This window comes from Lagenorhynchus albirostris, chromosome 3 (assembly GCF_949774975.1).
Source record: "Lagenorhynchus albirostris chromosome 3, mLagAlb1.1, whole genome shotgun sequence".
In the NCBI taxonomy this organism is placed as follows: Eukaryota; Metazoa; Chordata; class Mammalia; order Artiodactyla; family Delphinidae; genus Lagenorhynchus; species Lagenorhynchus albirostris.
Window position 1 is genome coordinate 116,020,373 of NC_083097.1, and position 23,401 is coordinate 116,043,773.

A 23,401-nucleotide genomic window follows, 5' to 3' on the forward strand; every position below is an offset into this window, starting at 1 on the left:
TACTATTTTGTAATTTTTGTTTAGGAAAATCTTAACTATATGTAGTCTAACAACTACTAGATATTTTATATTAGTAATTTAATATAGCGTGTTCTGAGTCAGTATTACTATGTTATTTTAAAAATCCTTTTATGAGAGTAAGGCTAAAATATTATTTGAATTACATTTTCTGATAATTTTAGGATTTTAAAGCATAATAAACATTTGAAGTAAATATGAACATTAAAAAATTGTGGGGAAATTACTGGCTTTCTCAGTTCATTTCTGCCAGTTTTAAAGTGGTTTGGATTGAAGCATGAACAAAGATAAGATAGCAACAGATTGGTATGGTTTAATTACCAGATTTTTTTTTTAACTGTATTTGTCGAGTTATTACATTGTGCCCTCAGACATCACTCAAGCAAATTAGGTGCTTCTGTTGTATTTCTAGTAGTTCCTCTTTTAGTTTTGGTTGGTTTTGCTCTAGAGAAAAACTTTTTCTCAGCCACAAGAGACTAATATATATAGATTTGAGTTCATTGACTCTTGGAGTCTTGAAGCTGCTTCTTTGGGGCTGCCTCTGAATGGGATGATGATACACCCCAGCAATACACCTTTCACTGTATATTTTTTTGGTGGTTTTCCTAGTGGTTACCCTGGGAATTACAACTAACATCTTAGTTTGTAACAAGTATGAACTAATAACAATTTAGTTTCATATAGAGAAAAAGAGTTATAAAGCAAAACATTATTAGTGACTTTTGTATTTACCTATGTAGTTACCATTGTTTATTTCTTTGGATGAATTCAAGTTAATGCTAGTATTCTTTTGTTTCAACGTGAAGGACTCACTTTAGGTTTTCCTATAGGACAGGTCTATTGGTGATGAATAAGCTCTCACTTTTTTACTTATCTGGGAATGTCTTAGTCTTTTTTTTTAGTCACTTTGTATATGTTTTCCTACTGCCTTCTGGCCTCTGGTTTCTGATGTGAAATCAGCTATTAATCTTATTTTGAAGATGCTCTCTTTGACTTTCAGTAACTTGATTACAGTGTGTCTCGGTGTGGATTGCTTTGAGTTTATCCTGCCTGGAGTTTGTTGAGCTTCTTGGATGTGTAGACTAACATAGATTTCATCAAGTTGGAGGAGTTTGGGGCCATTATTTCTTCAAATACTCTTTCTCTTCTCCTTCTGGGACTCCCATTATGCTTATGTTGGTACATGTAGCAGTGTCCTACTGGTCTCTGAGGTTCTGTTCATTTTTCTTCATTATTTTCTCTTTCTGTCTCTCAGGCTGAATAATCTCAGTTGACTTACCAAGTTTGCTTATTCTTTCCCTGCTCAAATCTGCTATAAACCCTCAAGCAGAATTTTCATTTATTGTACTTTTCATCTCCAGAATTTCTACTTGGCTTCTTTTTATAATTTGTCTCTATTGACATTTGCTATTTGATGGTGATATTTGCTATTTTTATGGTTTCCTTTATTCTTTGTACGTGGTTTCCTTTGGCTCTCTGGACATTTAAAACACCTGATTTAAAAGTCTTTGCCTAATAAGCCTAATGTCTGGGCTTCCTCAGGGACATTTCCTATTAATTTCTTTTTTTCCTGTTTATAGGCCATACTATTTTATTTTTTTGCATGCCTTATAATTTTTGTTGAAAACTGAACATTGTGACTATTATATGGCAACTCTGGAAATCATATTCTCCCCTCTCCCCAGGGTGGTTGTTCTGCTTGTTCTGTTATTTGTTTAGTGACCTTTCTGAAATAATTTTGTAAAAGCTTGTATTATTTTTTGTGTGGCCATTGAAGTCTGTCCCATTAGCTTAGTTGTCAGCTAGTTCTTTTCTTTTTTTAAAAATTTATTTATTTTTAATTAATTTAGTTTTGGCTGCATTGGGTCTTTGTTGCTGCACGCAGGCTCTCTCTAGTTGCAGCGAGCAGGGGCTATTCTTCATTGCGGTGCGCAGGCTTCTCATTGCAGTGGCTTCTCTTGTTGTGGAGCACAGGCTCTAGGTGTGCAGGCTTCAGTAGTTGTGGCTTGCAGGCTTTAGAGCACAGGCTCAGTAGTTGTGGTGCACGGCTTAGTTGCTCCGCGGCAAGTGGGATCTTCCCGGACCAGGGATCAAACCCATGTCCCCTGCATTGGCAGGCGTATTCTTAACCACTGTGCCACCAGGGAAGTCCCAGCTAGTTATTTTCAAGAGATGTCCTTTAATACCCCTAAGCAAAAAATAAAACTCTCCCAGTCTTGGCAGATGGGTTTTTGTGTATGCCGAGGTACACCTTTAACACTTGGGCAGTTTACAGCTCTTTCTTAACCTTCGTTTTATGTGCAGAGCCTGACGCCTGAAAAGTGTAGGGCCTTGTTAGTTGTTTTCTGAGCGTGCTGCCAGCACTGGGCATGCCCATGGCCTTTTAGGTTTCCCAGAATATGCAGGAGCTTTTCAAAGCCTTTATTCCCAAAGCATCTCCTTCACCAGCCTTTCCTCCAAGGCTTTTTGCCCCAACTGTTATTCTTTGCAGGCATTGGCTACTACATTTGCCTTTAACTGCTTTTGACAAATGCCAATTTAAAATTGTAAATTTTATGGTATTTGAACTATATACTCAATTTTTTAAAATAGCAAAACACACGACACAATCTAAAGAGTGTGGTCTAAGAAGGATCAAGAACAGGTCATAGAAGAAAATTTAAAATCTGATACAATACCTTATATTAGAACACCTTGTACTCAGTAATTGTAGGTCTGTCAGCGTTCTGAAAGTAAATGATCCTTACCCCTCTGGCTTTTCACTTGGCTAACTGTATCAGAAATCTGGTCAGCAGTTGTTCCTTCCTCAGCTATCTTAAGGTTTAAGATTAGTGCCCAGGCTCCAGTTGATTTTTACTGGTTCCAATTATGATTTGTTTCCCAAATATTACTTGACAGCGAAATTTCATTTACTGTCCTTCATAGACTCTTTCACTGGGATCTATACCAAAGCCACGGGTTGTTTGATGAGGTGATAATCGGCAAAAAGCTGACCTAGAGACATGTCAAATGCAGGGATTGGGCCCTTTAGGCTAAGCACTATTTATATTTTATTTGTTACTGGTTGGCATCAAACAAGCAGGGAGGGAGTCCCTTGAGATTCTCAGACTATAGAATTTACTGATGCAGATTTTTCATTGTTTCATTGTTATGCTGGTGAAATGTATGGAGAACACTTTTTTCTTTTAAAAAAATTGCCTTTATATATAGATAATACTTTAGTCACCAGAAGCACATTCAAACACAAGTTAGTCGTATTTCTAGTACATGTCTCACACGTATAATTGCTACTTAACTATTCAATTCTACTTGAATATCCTGTACTCTGTGCTAAACATGATTTTTATTTGCTGTTTTTAACTAAAGATATAAGTCACTTATTAATATTGTGGTCTTCTGAAACGTAGGATTTAATGGGCACGAGTTGGGATAGGACACATGTTGGGAAAATAATAATGTAAAGCTGTTATAAATTGGGGTGTCTTTGAATATAGTTTAATGATCAGTTCATATGCAGAGTAAACAAAGTTCCATCCAGTTGCAAAGCAGAATTGACCCCCTGCTTTTCATAATATTTGAGTCTAACCTAAAATGTAATTTGTTTAAAGATGAGCATATAAATGTTTGGTAGCCTTGACATATAAGAATGAGTAATTTTCTAAAAAAAAAAAGTAATCTTTAGAGGAACTGATTGCTCTCTAGTCGAAACTTGTTATCAAAATAAGGGGGTTTATTTAATCCAAGATTAATGATAAATAAAAATATCAAAGATATCCATCATCTGTTTTCTGTCATGTCTGCTTTCACAGTGCTACACTTTCTTAACCCACATCATGTTTTCTTTCTACCCACAGCCTAGCCCATAAATTTCAGTCTGTCTCTGCCTTTCTTTCATATACATACAACAATGAATAAGTAAGGCAGAAGTTCTCAGTAATTTTTAATTCAGGACTTCCTAACAATTGAAAATGCTACCACCATGATGACTGTTCTCATTCGTATTCAGTCTTGGGGGAAATGCATATGTGTGCCAGGATAGGACCCCCTACCACAGCTTAGAGACTAAATTCATGTTATATGAACAGCTATAAGTTTTATTATCCTTAGGTTTTCCTAAGGATAAGTACATAAAATGAATGTAAAGGGCCAGGCAACATACCTAGAGCAAGTCTTTCCCTGAACCTTACCCAAAGAAAAAAAGTATTTCCAGTAGAAGATTTTAGTTTTAGTATTTTATTTGATTATAAGTTTAAGAAGGCCTGAAGAAGTTGTTTTTTTTTTTTTAACTCTATTAGGTATGCTATTTCCTTCCTTTGGCACAAGTCACACTAATGTTTGGATTTATGTACAAGTGACTCTTGCTTTATGTAAACCCATTTTTTAGCAATTTTAGAGTCAGTGAATTGGTAGACTATTGTAGAATCTGAAACTTTATGCTTCGAACTTTTAGCCTGCAACATATCAGCTAGGTTAGATCATGTTATCACCTGTTGAGTAGAGTATAAGAAACCAAATCTACTGTATGAGATTAGATGCCTGATACTTACTGTGCAGTGGGAAAATCCAGACATGGAGGAACTCAACATGGACCCAAAGATAAAGCAAATAGAGAATGGGCTATGAAGTCGAGAGAGCCAGAGCTGTACCTTGCGACTAAGGAAATAGGAGTTATTAAAAGTTTGTTAGTTTTCACTTCCAGTCTCTGGGCTTTTTAATAACAATTTTAAAAAGTAGAATTTGCTTTTCATAAAGTCTCTTGATGACTTAAGTCTTCCAAACCATGCTTGTTTTATAAAGCACAGAATATCCAATTTAAAAAAAATTGGATGGTTTGGGGATTCCATTTAAGCAATTGATTGCCTTTGTTTACTGTTATTAGAAAACATTAGATGAATCTAGGCTATTCTCAGCTATTTCTTAAACATTAAAATCATTTAGGAGAAAAAGCTTTCCAATTGCTGTTTATCATGTGCATTAATATATCATGTACATCTAATACCTAATCATGATGGCTGGTAATAATAGATGCTCACTAAGAACTGAAAGAATGACTGACTAGATTAACTGTATTGTTCTTCCTTTAAGGTTAAAGACTATATCTAACACCAACCATGAAAGATCCAAGTCGCAGCAGTACTAGCCCAAGCATCATCAATGAAGATGTGATTATTAACGGTCATTCTCATGAAGATGACAATCCATTTGCAGAGTACATGTGGATGGAAAATGAAGAGGAATTCAACAGACAAGTTAGTTTTGTGTATAAACATGCTCTTTTATTGTAGCCTATGACAGCTGTCATATAATATAAATGTACTTTTCCCTGAAATGCATTTTTCACCTGGTCCCTTATATATGAAATACATGGATTTATGTGCTACCACTCCTATTTTAGTTGGATGCTGATACTACCAGGTTTAACTGCTCATTGAAATAACCTAAGGAGCTTTTTTCGGGGTCCCACCCAGAGATTCTGATTCAGAAGGATTTAGGGTGGAGCCTGGGAAACGTGTTTTTTAAAAGCTCCCAGGTGGTTCCAGTGAGCAATTAGGTTTGGAAACCACTACCTTACACCAGTCAGATTGTTGTACTGCAGTGAAAGTCAAGAGAGCTAGAATCAGGAGCAAATAGGCACAGGTACTGGGGTACAGATTGTACTGTTTTTCATGTAAGGTTCTCATTCTGATCAGCCTCAAAATCTGACACCACTGTTTTTTTCTGGAGAACTCTCATACATTGATAGATGTCTTTTATTCCCATATTTCTGGTACCTGTTTCTACCTTTCATCTAGTTTCTCTCTGATCCTGGCTTTGATAATTAGTAGCCAGCTTGATTTCACCATATCCAGTTATATATATTCAAGAGTAAAGCAATGTAGTCTTATTTCAGTGAGAATGTTTAGTTGCTGACCCTACCCTCCAAATAATTTTATTTATTTATTTATTTTAAATTTTGGCTGTGTTGGGTCTTCGTTGCTGCATGAGGGCTTTTTCTAGTTGCGGTGAGCGGGGGCTACTCTTTGTTGCGGTGCGCGGGCTGCTCGTTGAGGTGACTTCTCCTGTTGCGGAGCACGGGCTCTAGGTGTGCGGATGTCAGTAGTTGTGGTGCGAGGGCTCAGTAGTTGTGGCTCACGTGCTCTAGAGTGCAGGCTTAGTAGTTGTGGCACACAGGCTTAGTTGCTCCGTGGCACGTGGGATCTTCCCGGACCAGGGCTCAAACCCATGTCCCCTGCATTGGCAGGTGGATTCTTAACCACTGTGCCACCAGGGAAGTCCTACCCAAAGATTTTTTTTTTCCAGTCATTTTTGAGTGGGTTTAGGGTTTGTATAGTTTTAGAAGTATCACAGGTAATTCTGATACACATTCCTCCATGAGAACACTTCTTTGTTACTTCTTCCCCGCCACCCTCAGTGGAAAAAAAAGAATATTCTGCTGTGACAAGTAAAGACATAGCAAAACCCTAAACAGATCTTTCCAGGTCTTATGGAAAAGATTTTTTTTTCCTTAGCACAGAAGCAAAGGAGGAAGGTATGACATTATGTTTTTAAATGGTTTAGTTCAAGATTCTTTAAGCCTTTTCTAGTGATTTCATCTTACCAAGTATGCTATAAATTACCCTTTATTTATTTATTTACCCTTTATTTACCCTTTATTTATTATAAATCCAGATAGAAGAGGAGTTATGGGAAGAAGAATTTATTGAACGCTGTTTCCAAGAAATGCTGGAAGAAGAAGAGGAACATGAGTGGTTTATTCCAGCTCGAGATCTCCCACAAACTATGGACCAAATCCAAGACCAATTTAATGACCTTGTTATCAGTGATGGCTCTTCCCTGGAAGATCTTGTGGTAAAGAGTTATTTTTTCATCTTTTTAAAACCTAGCTCATCTCTCCCATAAGTGGAAAAGCTAGCAACCATCTGTTTAAGAAGAGTTCTACATCTCTTCCCCTTCAGAAATTCTGCTGCTTCTTACTATGGAAGCAGAGGCCTCCTGGTCTTACTTATGATAAGGAGTGACTTCTGGCAACACTCTGGAGGTAGCCTGAGACTACTAACAGACTTCTTGCCACTGCTTTTAGATAATGATAACTATGTTGCCCTAGGAAATGTCTTAAAGCATTAATTCAAAAGGGAGTACACAGGATGTTCATGTGACTTGCCTATGCAAAAGTAGCTTGATGGAGAGGTTTTGCTCTTTAATTGTCTTAAATATTTGGTGAAATTACAAATTTTTTCTGAAAGATAAAATTTGAGGGTTTTTTTCCTGACCCAGGATTTTCATTGAGTTACCCCAACTCCATTTGGAACTATGATAAGGACTTTTACATGCTCTTGGCAGAAAAGGAACACAAATCTTTTTATATTTTTAGTTATTCTCAGTGTCTCATTGCTGATAGTTTATTTGTAGTGAAAAGTTTTTTCACGAATTTTGATAACTAAGCATCAGTACTAGAGTAAAACCTAATGATTCGTTTGCTAAAATTAAGATAAAATAATTTAAAGTCAGAATGTTAAATTTTCTTTCCATATGGACAGTCTGTCTAGTTGCTTCTACAAGATGGTTCTCTGGAATTTACCCCTAGACTCTGAAGTAATTTTTGCAGTTGTCTTCTGTTCACTGTGCAGTGATTTCCTAACCTGGCTGTACGTCATAATTACCTATGAAGCATTACAAAAATTTTCTCAGGAACATCCCAGACCTGCAGAATCAGTCATCTAGGCATGTTAATTTTTTAAAAGCACTCCCAGAGGATACCGCCAGCCCGCCCTATCAGGCATTTGGAAACCATTTTTCTAAAGGGCTGTATAGAGAACACTGAAATTTACTTGTGGTATAGCTTTTGTTGCAGTAAATGACACTAACCCAATTAAGCAGATACATGATCTGAATAGTCTGTTGGGATATGCTTGCTTATGGATACACATTAGGCACTCCACAAATAATCCTGGTTGCTCTGCGGAGGGAAGCCCTTTGCTGGGCATAATGTATAACTTTAACTGGACCCAGCATCTTTTCATTGTCTAGAAACTGGTTTGTTTGACTCAAGTCTATTTGAGGTTAATTCCTTCTCATTCTTTTGTAGCTGCCAAAAGATTGGACATTCAAGAACACTGCTTTTTAAATTTAAACCTCAGACTTTTAAAGTTTAGATATATTTCCCTTGAGAGAAGGGAATGGTTGTATATAAATTATGAAACTTAAATTATTGCTCCAACATGTTGTTTAATATGCTTTGGTCTTGAAGTAAGTGATATTGGGGGCTCAGATTCAATCTGAAATCCTGCCAGCATGCCTACCATTTCAGGCCCTGGAATCGTCCTGGTTTCTTTTTTTCTTGATCAACTTGCATTCAGAGATGTGGTAGAGGAAAATTTCCAGCCATTCCTTATATGCTGACACATCTGCTTAGGAAAGTAAAGATTTAGAAATACAAAATAATGGTGGTACAAGTCTCTCACGCTCTTAGAGGCTTTGGCCCAGTCTTCCCCTAACTGATGCAAAAATGAAGTCCCAGAGAGTGACTTATCCAGGCCTATATAAGAAGTTAGTTAGCAGAGCTGGGATTCCAACTTAGGTCTTCTGACTCCCCATGCAGTTTTCTTTTCCTCTTATATACCATGCTACCTGTGGGAATTAGAATACAGCAGTTGTAGAAAGACAACTCCATATTTTCAAGGAGCATCATAAAGTAAAATTAATCTGTAAATCATTCCCCAATCACTTTTATCATCATTTCAACACTTGTTTAGTATTTTTGCATATTATGAAACTGTTTAAATAGCAAGTCAAGTATCATAGTTAAACGAACAGAATTCCGTGTTCTGAGACACTCCTTTAGTTGATGTGAAGTTAGTGAGTTTCTGATTACACTTAAGCAAATTTAATTTCAATTTCTACTTTCTCTTTAGAAAGTTGATAAAATTTGGTATAATATACGTAGCTTACATCTGGTTCCTCCTTTCCCTGCTGTGGATTTTTTTTTTTTTTTTACTTAAGTTTGACCTTACAATCTGAATTCTTGCCTTTGTCTTATATTTTTTTTTTTTTTTTTTTTTACCTGCGCCTGTCTTATATTTTTGGAAGATGTTTTTGCATGTGGATCTGGGTTGAATGCTTCTGAGTATCTGAAGCTTATCTGTTAATGAACTTGCTTTTTTATGTACTTATTTTCCAGGTCAAGAGCAATCTGAATCCAAATGCAAAGGAGTTTGTTCCTGGGGTGAAGTACTGAAATATATGAGTAGACGGGGCCCTCTTTTGGTGGATGTAGCACAATTTCCACACTGTGAAGGCAGTATTAGAAGACTTAATTGTAAAAGCTCTCTCTTGTCACTGTGTTACACTTATGCATTGCCAAAGTTTTGTTAGTCTTGCATGCTTAATAAAAGTGCTGAGACTGTTATTAAGTAAAAAGCTGTCAAACATTTACTGAAAATAGAATTGGCCCCATGGCTTGATGTGAAGACAGTGAGGAAAGAAGCACCAGTCAAGTTGTGTCAAAGCACCAAATTAAATGACCTCTAAATCTTAGTGAATTGTCCTTTTTGAGACTAAACTGGTTCCTTAAGGTTAACTGATACTTGTTAATGTCTAAATTTTTTTAAATGAGTAAATTTAAGTTCTAGTAGTTAATTTCTCAGTTCAGACTTAAATTTGCATTTGTCCCCATCAGAAAGAATCTCCTTTTTCTGATGAAGGCTTGTTAGTTAATTTGAAATAATTTTTTATAAACAAGTATGTCTTAGGTTCACTACCTTAGTAACCAAAGTCCTGGCTTTTATGGTATGTTATCATGTAAGAAATATTGAATTCTCCTAATGTTACATCTGAGAAAGTATGTGATTTGAGAACTACATCCTCTTCTAAGGAGTCGTTGCATCAAAGCTATACCTGTGCAAAGTCTAACATTTGACCAACCCATAATCCAATTGAACAAAGAAATTGTAACCTGTGATTTGAGTGGTGCTTTTCCTTGCTTTGTTAACCATCACTACAATAGTCTGCAGCACAACTTTTCTTTTAACAAAGCTAGAACAGTTTTGGCTTCTTAAACTTCTTATTTGGGTAGGTTAAGCTGCCATACGTGTTCAGTGTGAATAGTGTTTAAGTTGAAAATATTGTAAAAAAATTATATTTTTTCAAAAATATTTAAAAAAATAAATAATAGTAGAACTGAGCAGATGGTTGTGTTTATTGGTGCTGGAATACAGACTCTCCAGTGGTGATACTTCCTTCAGCATGGGCTTAGTCCCTCAGGACAGCCCTGCTGGCAAGATTTGCTGAGAGAGCAGGCTTTATTATTATATTCCATAGTGTCGAGTATGTTGTTATATAAGTGTCTGTCCAAAATACAGCAGTAAAATAAATCCCATAGCCCCTTCCGTAGCCCACCTTGATCACCTCAGGCTGCAGTGTCAAGGCAATTAAATATATCCATGTTAAGAAACTTTCTGGCTGGCCAGTATAATGGTAACCTTACTGTAGTCTAACCTTCATTGAGTTTTGCCCTTCACAAACCATTGCTGTTCTGATTGGACTGGTTTGCTATTTTGATTCACCTTGACCTTCCCCTTTTTCACCCTCACAAGCTAATTAATAATAGGTTTGTGGCTAATATTTATTTGGGATAGGCTGTCAAACCAACTAGCAATTTCCTGGTTCCACATACAATTCTGCCCCACGGCCCTACTCAGTCGTTGATAATGTCCTCTGTGTTCTTCTTGAGCTTGGAGGGCTCAAGATTAAGAAGGCCATCTAGTCAGTTCTGGGTCACATTCTTCCTAGGGTCCTTTGGTGTGCGCACCTGTGCCTGGTGTTTTTTAATAGTTACCTTACTAAGCTAATAAACAGGTTTTTTTAAGATGCTGAAGCAGACAATCCTGCTTGGCTCTCATTCTTTTTGGAGCCATAATACCACCAGTCCCCTCTGTACTCTTAACAGCTCAGTACCACAAGTGGCACAGCAGGCTGCCAAGTATGAGGGTTACAGATCACTTCTCTGAGCCTGGATGGGGGCAAATGAGTTCATTTCCACATACTGCCGAATTATCATCATGCAGTATAATTAGAGGTTATAAACTTGAATTAGAGAGGCATTGTAACCTAATGTTTAAGAGCAAAGACTAGCCTATCTCAGGATTGTGTGATTAGTTAATACACATCAAGTACTTAAGACAATCCCTGGTACATAGAAAGTTCTATTTAAGTGACTTATTACAATTAAGGAGTTAGCTAAGCTAAGCTCTCACTTTGTTGGAACTTGTCTGAGGCAATGTGCACATTAAAACCACTTTGATTTTTTTTTAAGGGCTTGAAACACATTATTACCCCATCTGGGCCTATGTGGCATAGTTTTAGGGTAACTGAAGTCATTCTGTTTCGTAGGGGTTTTATCTTATTACAACTATTTAAACAAGGCACCTTATGTGAGAGGATTTTTCCTATTCTTATGCTATGTCAGTTACTTCTCAACCTTTTCTATGTCATAAAGTGTAATTTATCATACTGGAGTGTAAGGATGAGGCTGCCTGTAGCTAGAGTTTATGGCTCATGGGCTCCAGTTGACCCAGTATCAGCCCAGATAACCAAAGGCCAAAGGGATCAATACTTCAGTATACTTGTAACCTCCTACAAGGTTACTGGCCCACACCTGTTGGGAAGTTCCACTGTCACTATAAAATGGCTAAGGAGTTCCACATATGTATATTGACTTTTTACCTAGTATGCCTTCTGATTGAAAATATTCAAATAGGTCACAGAAATGGAAACTGAGTACTTTGTTTTCTCTTTGGTTAAAGCATAAGAATGTTGTGATTTTTCAACCCTCCCACAAAAGCCATAGACTAACAGACATCCTACCTTTCCTGGGCGCAGTTTTTCAGATCTTGGTGCACACAGACCCAGTTTCTGTATTTTGTGGGGTATCTTCTGGAACTGGAAGCTGGTCTTTTGAAGAAAATCCTTTGAAGACTGGGCAGATAGGAATGTATTTCAGAAAGGCAATTCTTTTTACCATGCTCATCCCGATGGGAAAGTCATAGCTCTTCAGGCTGGTAGACATCTCACTGTTGGCATGGGCCCCAGCTTTCCACTGTATCAGACCTCGTTCCTCTGGGCTTCCTGGAAGAGGACAGTGGGGTCACTTACCAGAGCCAGCAGTCCTCTGCTACCTCCCCTTCCCATAACCTAGCCATAAGGTAGACTTCTGGAGTTGTCTTGATTCTCAATTCTCTGGTCCTGAAAAGTTGAATCTGTGATATCTCAGCTCTTAACTTGGCTAGAGCTCTAGGGAACCCTAAGGGATACTGGTTATACGTAATTAGTATTTATTGTGTATCTACAGTGTGCCATGGTCTGTGCTAAGTGCTTTTATTTCATTATCTAATTTCTTTGAAACATTGGTGGGAGGTGTATAGGCACTATTACACAAAATTTTATGATCAAGAAGGCAGGCAGACGGTTAAGTAATTGTCGGCCTACATCTCGAGTATGGGGCTGGTGTCTGCTGGGCCAGTGGGGACCAAATAATGCTCAGACTGCTGTGAGGGCAGGAAGTTATATTTTGAAACACTGTAATCAGTATTAATATTCAATATTACGATTCCATATTTGGAAAATAAACTCTCTTGTTTTTATAATACAAACTTCAGAAAGTCAAGCTAAGTAAAATCTTTGTTGGTGGTAGGGATACACGAGAGAGATTTTTTACAACTAGGGGAAGTCTCCTTTAGGAGGTATGGGAGGGATGTGTGAATTCTCTGAGGTTTTCACAAGAGGGCTGGGGTTGACCGAAGACTGTGAGACAGTGTAAATCTAGTGCAAAGATTTCCACGCGTTGGCAGCCCAGACTGAAAAGCCCCATGAGTAGAGAAACCAAATGTGTCCCAAAGTCTCAGAGGAGAGGGCACTGAGGGAGGGCTGGCGTCCTTAGAGAAGACCACTTGGAGGAGGTACTGTTTGAGCTGGGCCTGACTGCACAAAGAGCACAGGTGGGCAGAGTGGAGGGAGAAGAGCTGCAGCTGTGGCACAGGACTGAGGTGACTGATGGCCCCACTCCTCACCACTGCTGGGACACAAGAGCCAGCCCAGCACTCCCTCGCCTCCCCTCCACATCCCTACCTGTGTTGCCTTCTCCAGTGCTTCTCCAAGTCCTAATCTTCTTGGCCCCACCCAGAATCATCCAGGAAGCTCTCCAGATGACTCCAGCCCAGGCTTATTCACCTCATTGCTCTAAATTGCTTTAAACCCAGTTTTACTTCCTATCTTGTTGACTTAATGTTTTTTACCCTTAAGTGTCTAACTCGGGGCCGTGCTTGCTCCAGTAGCACTTGCTGAACTAAACTTACTGCCCCTCTAAGGTTGGTCTGTGGGTAGGTAAAGAGTAAGAGCAAATGCAAAGTGGTCTTTCAGCAAAATGTACCCATCCTACAGAATAAAGCTCTGTAATTCCATTGTTGAGGACAAGGTTCTGAGCCAGCCAGACCTGGGCTTGAAACCAGGTTGTGTGACCTTAGGCAAGTGATTTAACCACTCTGAGCTTCAGATTCCTCATCATGCACATTGAAGGACTGTTGAAGATTATGTAGCATAATACATATATTGATCATTGGCAGAGATGGTTGCTGATGGGCAGCTGGGTTGAAGGATAGAGATGTGAGGAACTCAGGCACTCTGAGGCTGTTAACATCTGGGTAGCTTAATCCAGCTGCCCAAATCACAGACCCCTCTGTACAGCTGCCCACCCAGACACCCTCTATCTCCGTGGATTCCCTAGGCATTGAGGTTGCCACTTCCCTGTCTCATGTCCTCAGGATGAGCTTCTCCAGGTCCCACCTCAGCTTCCTCTGGTGGGCGAGGGGGGTACCATGGTCAGGTATCACCCATCCATCCAAGTGATAGCTGCTACCAAAAGCTCCCTCATCTGATGCTATCTAAAATCCCTGAAAGTGCCAGGGAGTCCTGGCCCTTCCCTGCCCAAACTCTAACCCACCAGCTGTGCATAGCCAGCCGCTGATTCCTGTGCTCTGAATAGACACTTGTGTCTTCAGAGAGGGGAAAGCAAGTGGGGTCAGCTATGTTTAGGCTGTTAAGTCGCAGAAGATGGAGAGCTATCATCCTCCATCTGTCATCTCTGTGGACTGATGCAATCTAGCCCCTGCCTCTACGGAGCTTTCCTTGATCTTACACTTCCCCTGAAACTCTCTAGCAGAGGCACTGTGGTGGAGTGGCTGGGACACAGGCCTTGGACTAACTGCATCAGATGGACTTGTTTAAATCCCAAATTTGCAGCGTTTTAAATCAGCAAGTTTTGTGACCTTCGGTGAGTCACCTAACCTCTGATTCTTTTTTCTCATATAAAATGGTGTTGATAGTCTCTGCCTCACAGGATAGTTTTTGAGGATGAAAGGGGACATTTAGCTCCATGCCTGACCCATAAATGTTTGGTAAATGCTAACTATTCTTATTAATAGTTAGAGCACCTGGTGACATTTAGTTTTTATATATTTCCTGGGCACATAAACATGGGTCAGGAGGATTCTCAGGGACCCCACAAAGTATCCTCCATGATCCCTGTAAAAAGCCCTGATACCAAAGAGAAATGTTAGGGGCTCTTCTAGTAGCCAGCATAAGTCACTGGCATATTTGGAGTGAATTTTGCCAACATACTGATGCTACATTTCCATCTGTCCTACTCTAAGAAAGCAAAAGCAACCCTCAACCCAGTGGCAACAAAGAAATGGAAAAGAAACAATTTACAGGGCCCGGGAATGTCTCTCCTAGCCACACCCTCTTCAAGACTAAGAGGGAAGCCTGTGCCTCTATCAGGCTGGTGGTCTCTCCCTCCGGCCCATCTGTTCCTGCTTCTCCCTGCAGGGCCTGAGGCATTGCATCTGACCTGGCCACAGCTTCAGCTCAGGAGACATCTGCTGGACTGCCTGAGTCCAACCTAGTTCTCTGTTCCCCTTTTCAGGGCTGACCCATACCTGGGACTGTGTTGTCCAGTATGAAAGCGAGGCACCCACCCACAAACATCTCCGTAGTCAGCAGCACAGTCAGAATCTGGTCCACTTCAGGAATGCCTGTGGAATAGGCCAAAGGCTAATGGGTGTCACGGCCCCATCTGGAGAACAGAGCTCAGAGACTTTCTCCCCACTGGTGCAGCCTGCTGACTTCCTTGAGCAAGCACAGAGATGGAAAGTACAAAACCTTGACTTTCAAGATTATACACCTCTGCCTCTCCCATCCTTGGATTCAAATCCCAGTTTTGCTGGTTGCTACTTGTCTTGCAACAAATCATTTAACCCATCTGAACCTCAGTTTTCTCACCTGTAACATGAAGATGGTAATAGTATCTATCTCATGGAGCTGTTGTGAAAATTAAATGAGCATATGTAAAGCTCATACCTGTCCACAGAAAGTGTCTTAGTAAAGAAGAGCTGTTAATTAGCCTCAGCTGCTAACATCCAGAGACGGGCAGGATTTGTGGCTCTGGCTGTGTGGAGCCTTTGAGGGAAGAGGCTATGCTCAGAGTTGAGCCCACCACACCTCCCCCACCCTGAGACAGGTAAGACAGGTGGAGGCACCTGTGTTGATGGCATCCGGGTTGGAGTCCAGGTAATTGGGCAGCGTGAGCCCGAAGAACATGGAAAATCCAAGCACGAAGAGGTTGCGGGAGGAGTTCATGTCCACGAACTGCAGGTTAGACAGCCCCACAGCTGTAATCATGCCTGAGAGCACAAAAGAACCGCTGGAGGCTCCTCGCAGGCTGGGTAGGCTCCACCACACAGCGACCACGCCCCAAAAGCACGCACAACACTCACCAAAAAGGGTGCAGAACATCCCCCCTAGGATGGGGTCAGGGAGCGAGGCGAAGAGGGCTGTGAATTTGCCAATGGTGCCCAGGACCAGCATGATACCCGCACCATACTGCACCACGCGCCGGCTACCCACCTGCCAGTGAGCCAAGGGGTGGGGCTAGACCCAGGGGGTGAAGTTGTGCGGGGTTAGCTGTGGGAGGGGAGGGGCGCGGTGGGTGGGCGGGGCCTGTTATAAGAACAAGGTACATATGGGTCAGAGCATGATGCAAGGGAGGCCTGTCAAAGGCAGGGTGGGGCTAGGCCAAAGTAGGGACAGGTTTGGGGCGGGGCCTGCGGCACATGGAATTGGGGCGCGGCTTTGTGCTGCTCTGGCTAGTTGCGGCACCTTGGTAATCCCCAGGACACCAATGTTGGGGCTGGACGAGGTGGACCCGTTGCCCGTGCCCAGCAGCCCTGCGATAATGCAACAGATGCCTTCGGTGAAGATACCCCTGTAAGAAAAGGGCAAGTGGGGGCCTTGGTCCATGCTCTAGCCTGGTTTGTGCCCTCCCATTGCCCTGGCCAGCCTGGCCAGAGTCTCTAGGGCTGTGTGAGCTGCAACTATCTGTCCGTAGTACTCCCCACTCCGGGCCAGAGGTGGGTCTGGGAGCCAGGAGCCCAGGTCTGAATGCCAGTCCCACTGCCCTGGCAATTAATCCTTAGGTGATTCTGGGCTTCAATTTCCTCATCTGTCAGATGGGGACATTAAGAGTACCTGTCTTACAGAACCATTAGTGGATTGCATAAGAGAACGCACATCAAGAGCTAGACACATGGGGACTTCCCTGGAAGTCCAGCAGTGAAGACTCCGCACTCCCAATGCAGGGGGCCCCAGTTCCATCCCTGGTCAGAGAACTAGATCTCACATGCTTCAACTAAGAGCCCGCATGACGCAACTAAAAAGATCCCATGCGCTGCAACTAAGAGCCGGTGCAGCGAAATAAATAAAGAGAGAAAGAAAGAGCTAGACACATGGAAGGCTGTCAGTGACTGTAGTTTCCCTTAGACTTCGTTGTCTCCTCAGCTGTTCACAACACAGAGTGAGTGATGAGAGCATCTCCATTTCATAAGTAAGGAGAACCTGGAGAGTTAGTGACTTGCCCAACTCCTTGTCCCCCACCTCTGGGATTCAATTCTGTCCGGACGTTTGCTTCCTGAGTGACCCTTGAGGGGATGAGATACCGGGGAGGGCAGGTCGGCATACCTGTTGATAGCGTGCACTGGAGGGGGTGGTGCGCCAGCCAGGCGGGCACAAGCATAGTAATCTCCGATAGACTCAATGATGCCTGCTAATGTGGCACTAAACATTCCCAGCACAGCAGCCGCAGTCACTGTGGGAAGCCCCCACTGACCTGTATCAACAGGGAGATGGGAGGTTGGATGCAATGAGTGTTCCTAGGTGGGTCAGGGAGTGGACTAGGCAGTACTTGGGTGGAGCAGGGGAAGGGGTAAAGAGATCTCAAGCTGGGGTGGGAGCTATACAGTTGTGGGAGCTTATTTGGGGTCACTTAGAGTCATAAAGCTGGAGTGAGACTTTGAGTACACCACCACTCTGCCTGGCACACTATAAATGTGCAGCTAATACTTGTTATGTCATCAGCTGGACTCGGGTCACCAGGGGCCTCACTGATGGTCTCAGTTGGAGGCAGAGGGGCCCAGATGGAGTTGCTCACAGGGGTAGGGGATGCGGATCCAGGGAGCAATAGCCACGATGTCCCCTCGGGCATCTGTTCGTGCCTGGAAGCCATAGGCTGTGGGGTCTGAGGGCAGCACGTCCGTCAGGGTCAGTATATAGCAGAGCAGCCACACGGTCATGATGGCTAGCACGATCTGAAGTGGGGGTGGGGGGTGAGGGTTGCACTGAGGGCCCAGGAGGTCTTGGTCCAGGCTAACCAGCTCCTACCTTAGCCCTAGCCCCAGCCCGAGCCTGTGCCCCAGCCCCAGCTCAGACCCCAGCCCCCATCCCTGGCTAGGACCTCAACTCTGCCTCTAGCTCCCCTGCTGCCCCTGCCCTTTCCCCTGCCCTTGGCCCTGGACATAGGTCCAGCTCCTGCCCTAGTCCCACGCCGAACCGCCTGTCAGCTCCTCACGGGAAACATCTTGAAGATCTGGATGCGGAAGAGAGTGAGGCCCTTTCCCCAGCGGTAGACAGGCAGCAAGAAGGTGAGATTTCGCAGGTACTGGGAGAAGAGGACAATCAGGAGAATGGAGCTGGGGACAGAAGCACAAAGAGAAAACGGCTGGTAGGCCGGGCTGGGGGCAAGAGCCAAGGCTAAGGGGGCAGGACACGAAGGGGTTGAGGGACTGGGGCTGGGCAAGGATCAGGCCTGGTGCCCACTCACCAAGCTGAGATACCCCAGTGGGAGCCAGCTCGGTCACCAGCAGCTTGGAAGACAGAGAGACCAATCAGGGAGACAGTGGGGGTGACTGTAAGAGGCCCGATGTAACTGAGCAGGGCCCCAGGCAGCCCCATCAGCCCAATCACCACCTCCACCATACTGGACACCATGATTGCACCCTGGACCTGGAAAAGCAAAGATCAGCTATAAGTCACCATGTAGAAGCCATGACCTCTAAGTTAAAAAAATGTTCCTGGACCACATCCTCATATCCCCCAATTCAGCAGTGGCCTTCCCTCCCATCTAGTCCCACCCTCAAGTCCAGGTCTCTTCTACCCCACATGCAAACCCACCTCTCGTATCCGTGGGTGCCAAATATGAGAGGTATTCAGGGGCAGGCTCCAGTTACCATAGATCTCCTCTGGGGGCATAGACAGGAACACACACACACATGCACGGGGAACAGAGAGAGAAAGTAAAGATGCTGCCCTGAAGGCACCTTGGGGTACGGACATGGAACAGTCGCCCAGACCTCCGGGCTCCTGGGGCTCCCCTCTCCAGTGCAGCCCCCAGAAATGTGCCCACCTTCTGGAGGACATTTCCATCTCTCCAGGGCCAGGATGGCTTTGGCTGGGACCAGAAATGCAAAGGCGCTGGCCTGGAACAGTGGCAGCCTGGAAAGAGAGGCACAGAGCAGCAGGGACAGGGTGGGAGGTGGGGAGGCAGGAACACAGAGACAGGGGTGATGGGGAGGGAGGGGCACAGAGTGAGGCACAGGGAGAATCACACACAGGGACAGAGACACAGAGGAACAAGGGCAAGGGCAGAACAGAGGGAAGTCACTGAGGCCCCAGGCAGGACTCTAACATTTTGGGGGCCTAAGAAAGAAAACAGATGGAGCCCCTGGCTCACAACCTGCTCCCTTCCTTCTCAGCACCAGCTCCTGCACTGTGAGGGGCCACGTGCACGGAAGTGGACAGCTCAGCTCCTGCATGCAAGCTCCACTCACAACCTTCCTTCATCTTCCCACCATACAAATGACCATCCTTAGGCCACCCAGGCCTAGGACTGTGCACGCAGGGGCAGGGGGCCCCCAGGAGGACGGACCACTGAAGAGACCCACACAAGCCCTGGCAGCAGGGGAGTGAGTGGTCCCAATTACCCAGAGTAAGGCTTAATGGAGGAGAGCCCAGCTAGGGCACGTTCCCTTTCCTTGAGGGACACCAGGGGTCCAGGGTGGGACCCCAGCTGCCTAGCTCTAAGGCTAGCCTGGAAGCAGAAGCAGCAGGTGGGGGCAGATGGCAGTTTTTCTTGTCCCACAAGAGTCCTCTGAGACTGCTCCTGCTGTGTGGATCACTGCGTGTGTGTCTACGTGGGGTGGGGTAGGGGTGGGAGTGGGGCAGCTCACCGGATGCCCAGTGTGGTCTGGATGAGGGTGGTGATGCCCACACAGGTGAAGATGGTACCAATGAGCTGGCTGACCATGTACTGGTCACGGCCCACACACAGCGCCTCAGCCAGGAGGAAGGGCACAGCGATGGTGCCACTGAAGCAGGTCAGGTAATGCTAGGGGTGTGGGGAGAGCGCATGAGGCAGGGCCCATGGAGCTCACAGGGAGGCAGGGGAACCCTCACAGCCCTCACACCTGCCTCAGTGGGCCTGAGCCCGTGCCGCCCCTACCAGTGTGCCCACCCAGGACTGATACTCCCATACGGCATTCCCACAGAGCGACTGCTCACCTCTCTGGGGGTTACTAATCTGCCCCCAAGTTATTCCTGCAGCTTCTGTGGAGTGGGCCCCCTTTCCTGTCACCGGCACTCCGCCTGGCAGGTGATACCTCGTCCCTTTCAGGCCCCATCAAGCCTCTTCCCCACCCCTGCTTGGTGACAGTCACTGCTTCTGACTTTAGGTTTCTCTTCCTGTTACCCAGGATGACCTCTTTGGCCAGGGAGGGGGCTGGGGAGCAGGCAGGGCGGGGGTGGGAAGGCCCTGGGGAGATGCCCACCTGGAAGCCCAGCAGGACGCACAGGTACCAGGGCGGCACATCCTCGATCTTGTACAACATGTCAGACTTGGGCTCTGTGCACAGGGCCGTCGGGGGGTCCTTCGTGGAGGTCCCTGCTGAGCCCAGGGACTCATGCTGGGGGCAGCAGAGAGAAGTAACTCAGCGTGGAGTGATGGGAACCAGAAAAGTCCATTCTGCTTCAGAATCAATTAGGTAGCCCAAGTGGCCTGTCAGCTCCTCAGAATGGGGTCCCCACCCTTCCTCAATGCTCATGCACCCAGCTACCCCTTGGCCTGGCTACACGTGGCTCCCACCTCACATTGCTTTGTGCAGGGATGAATCCGCTGTACTGGCTCCTGGAGCCCTCAGAACCTGGGCCTTCTATCCAAGGGAACGGGCCCATACATCAGAAGGCCGGGGTCACCAGGAGAGGAGGCAAAGAGGGCTGGAGACTGTGACAGGCCCTCTTGGACGTACTCTGGTCCCCCCTCTGTCCCTTAGAGGTCCTTGGGGTGTCACTAATGGGGCGGTAGGCTGGGCCCCTGCCGGCCCCCAAGCTGGGGTGAGTCAGTCCCAGAGCAGAAGTCTCCTTCACCCCACTGCCACCCCACCCTTCCCCCAACTGCCACATTCCGCCTGGGACAGTCACTCTCAATCCAGTTCATCAGAACGTTTGTCTCTGCCCTCCCAGGGAGCAAGGACTGCTCAAGCCCCCAGCCCCACCCTGCCCCCACCCGCTCCCCTCATTCCCCAGCACCTGTGTCTGGCCCTCAGGGTCCTCCTGGGCCCTCATCTTTGGGGCACAGGTGTGAGCAGTTCCTGAGGAGAAGAAGGGATTGCTTATACGAAGGCCAAGGAGGACTTTAATCCGCATAGCCGACATTGTTCAAAGTAAATCTGTAACCAGATCTCCAACACTGATTGTGAAAGGAGGGCCCAGGCCCAGGTAATGTATTAACTCCGGCCACGGTGGAAAAGGCCGCCCAAGCCTCTGACACATTTACCTCCCGAGCACACCCTTCCTTGCCCGCACCTGAGCCTGGGCACGGGACAGGTATTTTCCGAGAGAGGGCCGGAGAGGGGGTGAGGAGCAGACGGCCTTGGAAGTTTACCAGGCCCTGGGTGAGGTGAGAGGAAAGGGAGTGAAAATGGGCACATATTATGGTACACTCTGAATGAGGCTTTTCCCTGCTTATTAATCAAAAGTTAATCATTATCATCATCATAACCCACCTCGTTATTTAGGAACAACTGTGTGCCAAGCAACATCTACGTATTGTCATGTTTAACCCCAGGTGCTGGGTGCCATTAACCTCTTTTACAGCTGAGGAAACATATTTAGGAGATGTGATCTGACCAAGGCCACACAGGTAGCAAGGTTTTAGAAAGCCATTCCAAAAATTCAGGTTGGCCTGAACTACTGAGCCCACGCTGTTAATTATACATAAAATGTCAGACAGGGCTGCCCTCCCCACCACCTCCACTCGCCCCTCAGGGTCCCTGAGGCGCAGAACAGATGGGCCTCCGGAGAAGGAGCTGCCGAGGCTAGCCCGGTCTTTTCTGTCCTCTGTGTCAGGACAAGGATTCCTTCCCTTCCCCTCCCAGTCAGGACCAGCTACATAATCTGTGGGACCCAGTGCAAAATGAAAATCTGGTGCCCCTGTTGCAAAAGTATTATAAATTTAAAAACAGCAACAGCAGAGCATTAAACTGATTTGTGGGGCCTTTCTAAGCACCGGGCCCTGCGTGACTGCCACACAGCCGCTGAAGCCGGCCTGGGCCCGGCCTATCTTCCCCTCCTGGGGGCTGGGGAGAGCCCAGGGGCTGAGGGCCCTGATTCTGCTCCCTTCTGCGCTGCCCCAACCCCATTAGGGTCCACCTACTTCTGGGTCGCTGTGCCCATGGCCAGGCCCTGCCCCAAGGCCTCCCCCGCAGCACCACTGTCCAGCTGGGTAGCAGCTTCATGTCACAGCCCCGAATCGGAATCCGATGGCCTGTCCAGCCTCCAGCCCGTTCCTCTGTCCACCTGTCCTCTCCTCTCAAATCCTGGCTCCTGTTCCCAGGTTCCCAAAGTCATCTGGCCAGTTCGAAGCCTCTACTCCTCGGCACTCTCCTCCCCACCCTCTCCTCCCCGGTACTTCCCAGGGGCTGGGGAGACAGCCCTACCCCTTCCACACATTGTCCGTTGGACCCTCAAATCAACCCAAACCACATACCACACACATGGAGACAAAGCCGGGAAGTTGCACATGGTCTCAGATACACAATCACACAAATGGACCTGGAGCACCTAGACTCTGACGCAAAGTGTCTCTAAATCACTCCACAAAAACACAGGGCCACGCAGGTGCACATCATGGGCTCCCGGCTCCACACCTGATACTACTGACTGCTCAGCCAATTCCTTGGGCTCTGGTTCTCCTGGTGCTTAAGAGTTCTCTCCTGAGGGCCAGGAGGAGGGGCCTCAGGCAGATGGGGAACAGGTGATGGAACGTAGGGGGCTGGGGTGCAGAGTGGTAAGGGCCTGCCTGGGACACCACCATTCCTTCAGCCCTAACCTTCCCCCACTCCCCAAATTTGAATCTCCTCCCAGCCCTGCCACTGCTCAGCCTGGGACTCTGCCTGAGCCTCTTTTGTTGTCTGAGCCCCAGTTTCTGCACCTGTCAACAGGGGATTAGAGTGTCTGTTCTGTCCACTTTCCAGGGCTTTGGAGGATCAGAGACACAAATGAATCTGTAAGCTGTAGCACCACTGACCCCAGATACCCAGACCCAGGTGTGAACCAGGTGGAGCTCTTTTCTCTGTTTCTAAGAAAAGGGGCCCAGGTGAGAATTTCTGGGGAGAGCAGGACGTACAGCCAAGATACTGAATCCAGCCTGTTCCAAGACCCCTGCCCTGCCCTGCCCTGTCCCAGGTGAGCACCGAGGGCTCAACCATGCTAGCTGGGGTCAGAGCAGAGTCTAGAAAGTGAGCAGCTGCTGGATGTAGACCCAGGAAGACTAGTGTTCTGGGAGGGGCACAGTAGCACGCAGTGGTTGCAGTGGGTATGTCCACAGGCAGCCTGCTTATGGAGTTTGCCTTGGCTTTTCTTTTCTCTCCTGAGGGATCTGGGGTTTCAACCGTTCAGATAACTGGTTCCATATGCCTTTGACAGCTCACTCACATTTCCAGCCATGACA

At 45.4% G+C, this 23,401-nt stretch overlaps 2 protein-coding genes across 7 annotated transcripts in view; one reads left to right on the plus strand and one right to left on the minus strand.

The window, feature by feature from the left end:
• Window positions 1–10,198, plus strand: part of PAIP2 (poly(A) binding protein interacting protein 2) — a 29,612-nt gene extending 19,414 nt beyond the window's left edge. For both annotated transcript variants that reach the window (XM_060143715.1, XM_060143714.1), the window contains exons 2-4: window positions 5,104–5,267; window positions 6,688–6,867; window positions 9,197–10,198. In XM_060143715.1, coding sequence (XP_059999698.1) covers window positions 5,130–5,267; window positions 6,688–6,867; window positions 9,197–9,253 — 375 coding nt within the window. In that variant the 5' untranslated portion in view covers window positions 5,104–5,129 and the 3' untranslated portion in view covers window positions 9,254–10,198. The remainder of the gene's footprint in view (window positions 1–5,103; window positions 5,268–6,687; window positions 6,868–9,196) is intronic.
• Window positions 6,700–23,370, minus strand: SLC23A1 (solute carrier family 23 member 1). Of its 5 annotated transcripts, XM_060143708.1 has the most exons (16): window positions 21,256–21,414; window positions 20,980–21,041; window positions 20,223–20,357; window positions 19,626–19,783; window positions 18,803–18,891; window positions 18,571–18,638; window positions 18,221–18,402; window positions 17,969–18,089; window positions 17,552–17,708; window positions 17,083–17,230; window positions 16,225–16,330; window positions 15,843–15,972; window positions 15,606–15,749; window positions 15,006–15,101; window positions 11,881–12,141; window positions 6,700–8,646 (listed from the first exon to the last, which is right to left on the minus strand). In XM_060143708.1, the coding sequence occupies exons 2-15, from the start codon at window positions 21,013–21,015 to the stop codon at window positions 11,900–11,902; spliced, it is 1,812 nt and encodes a 603-aa protein (XP_059999691.1). In that variant the 5' UTR covers window positions 21,016–21,041; window positions 21,256–21,414; the 3' UTR covers window positions 6,700–8,646; window positions 11,881–11,899. The 5 variants fall into 5 exon arrangements, with proteins under 5 accessions (XP_059999691.1, XP_059999688.1, XP_059999686.1 ...); XM_060143705.1 differs by having other exon boundaries at window positions 20,980–23,370; XM_060143703.1 differs by having other exon boundaries at window positions 15,843–15,996; window positions 20,980–23,370.
• Window positions 23,371–23,401: the final 31 nt, after the last annotated feature.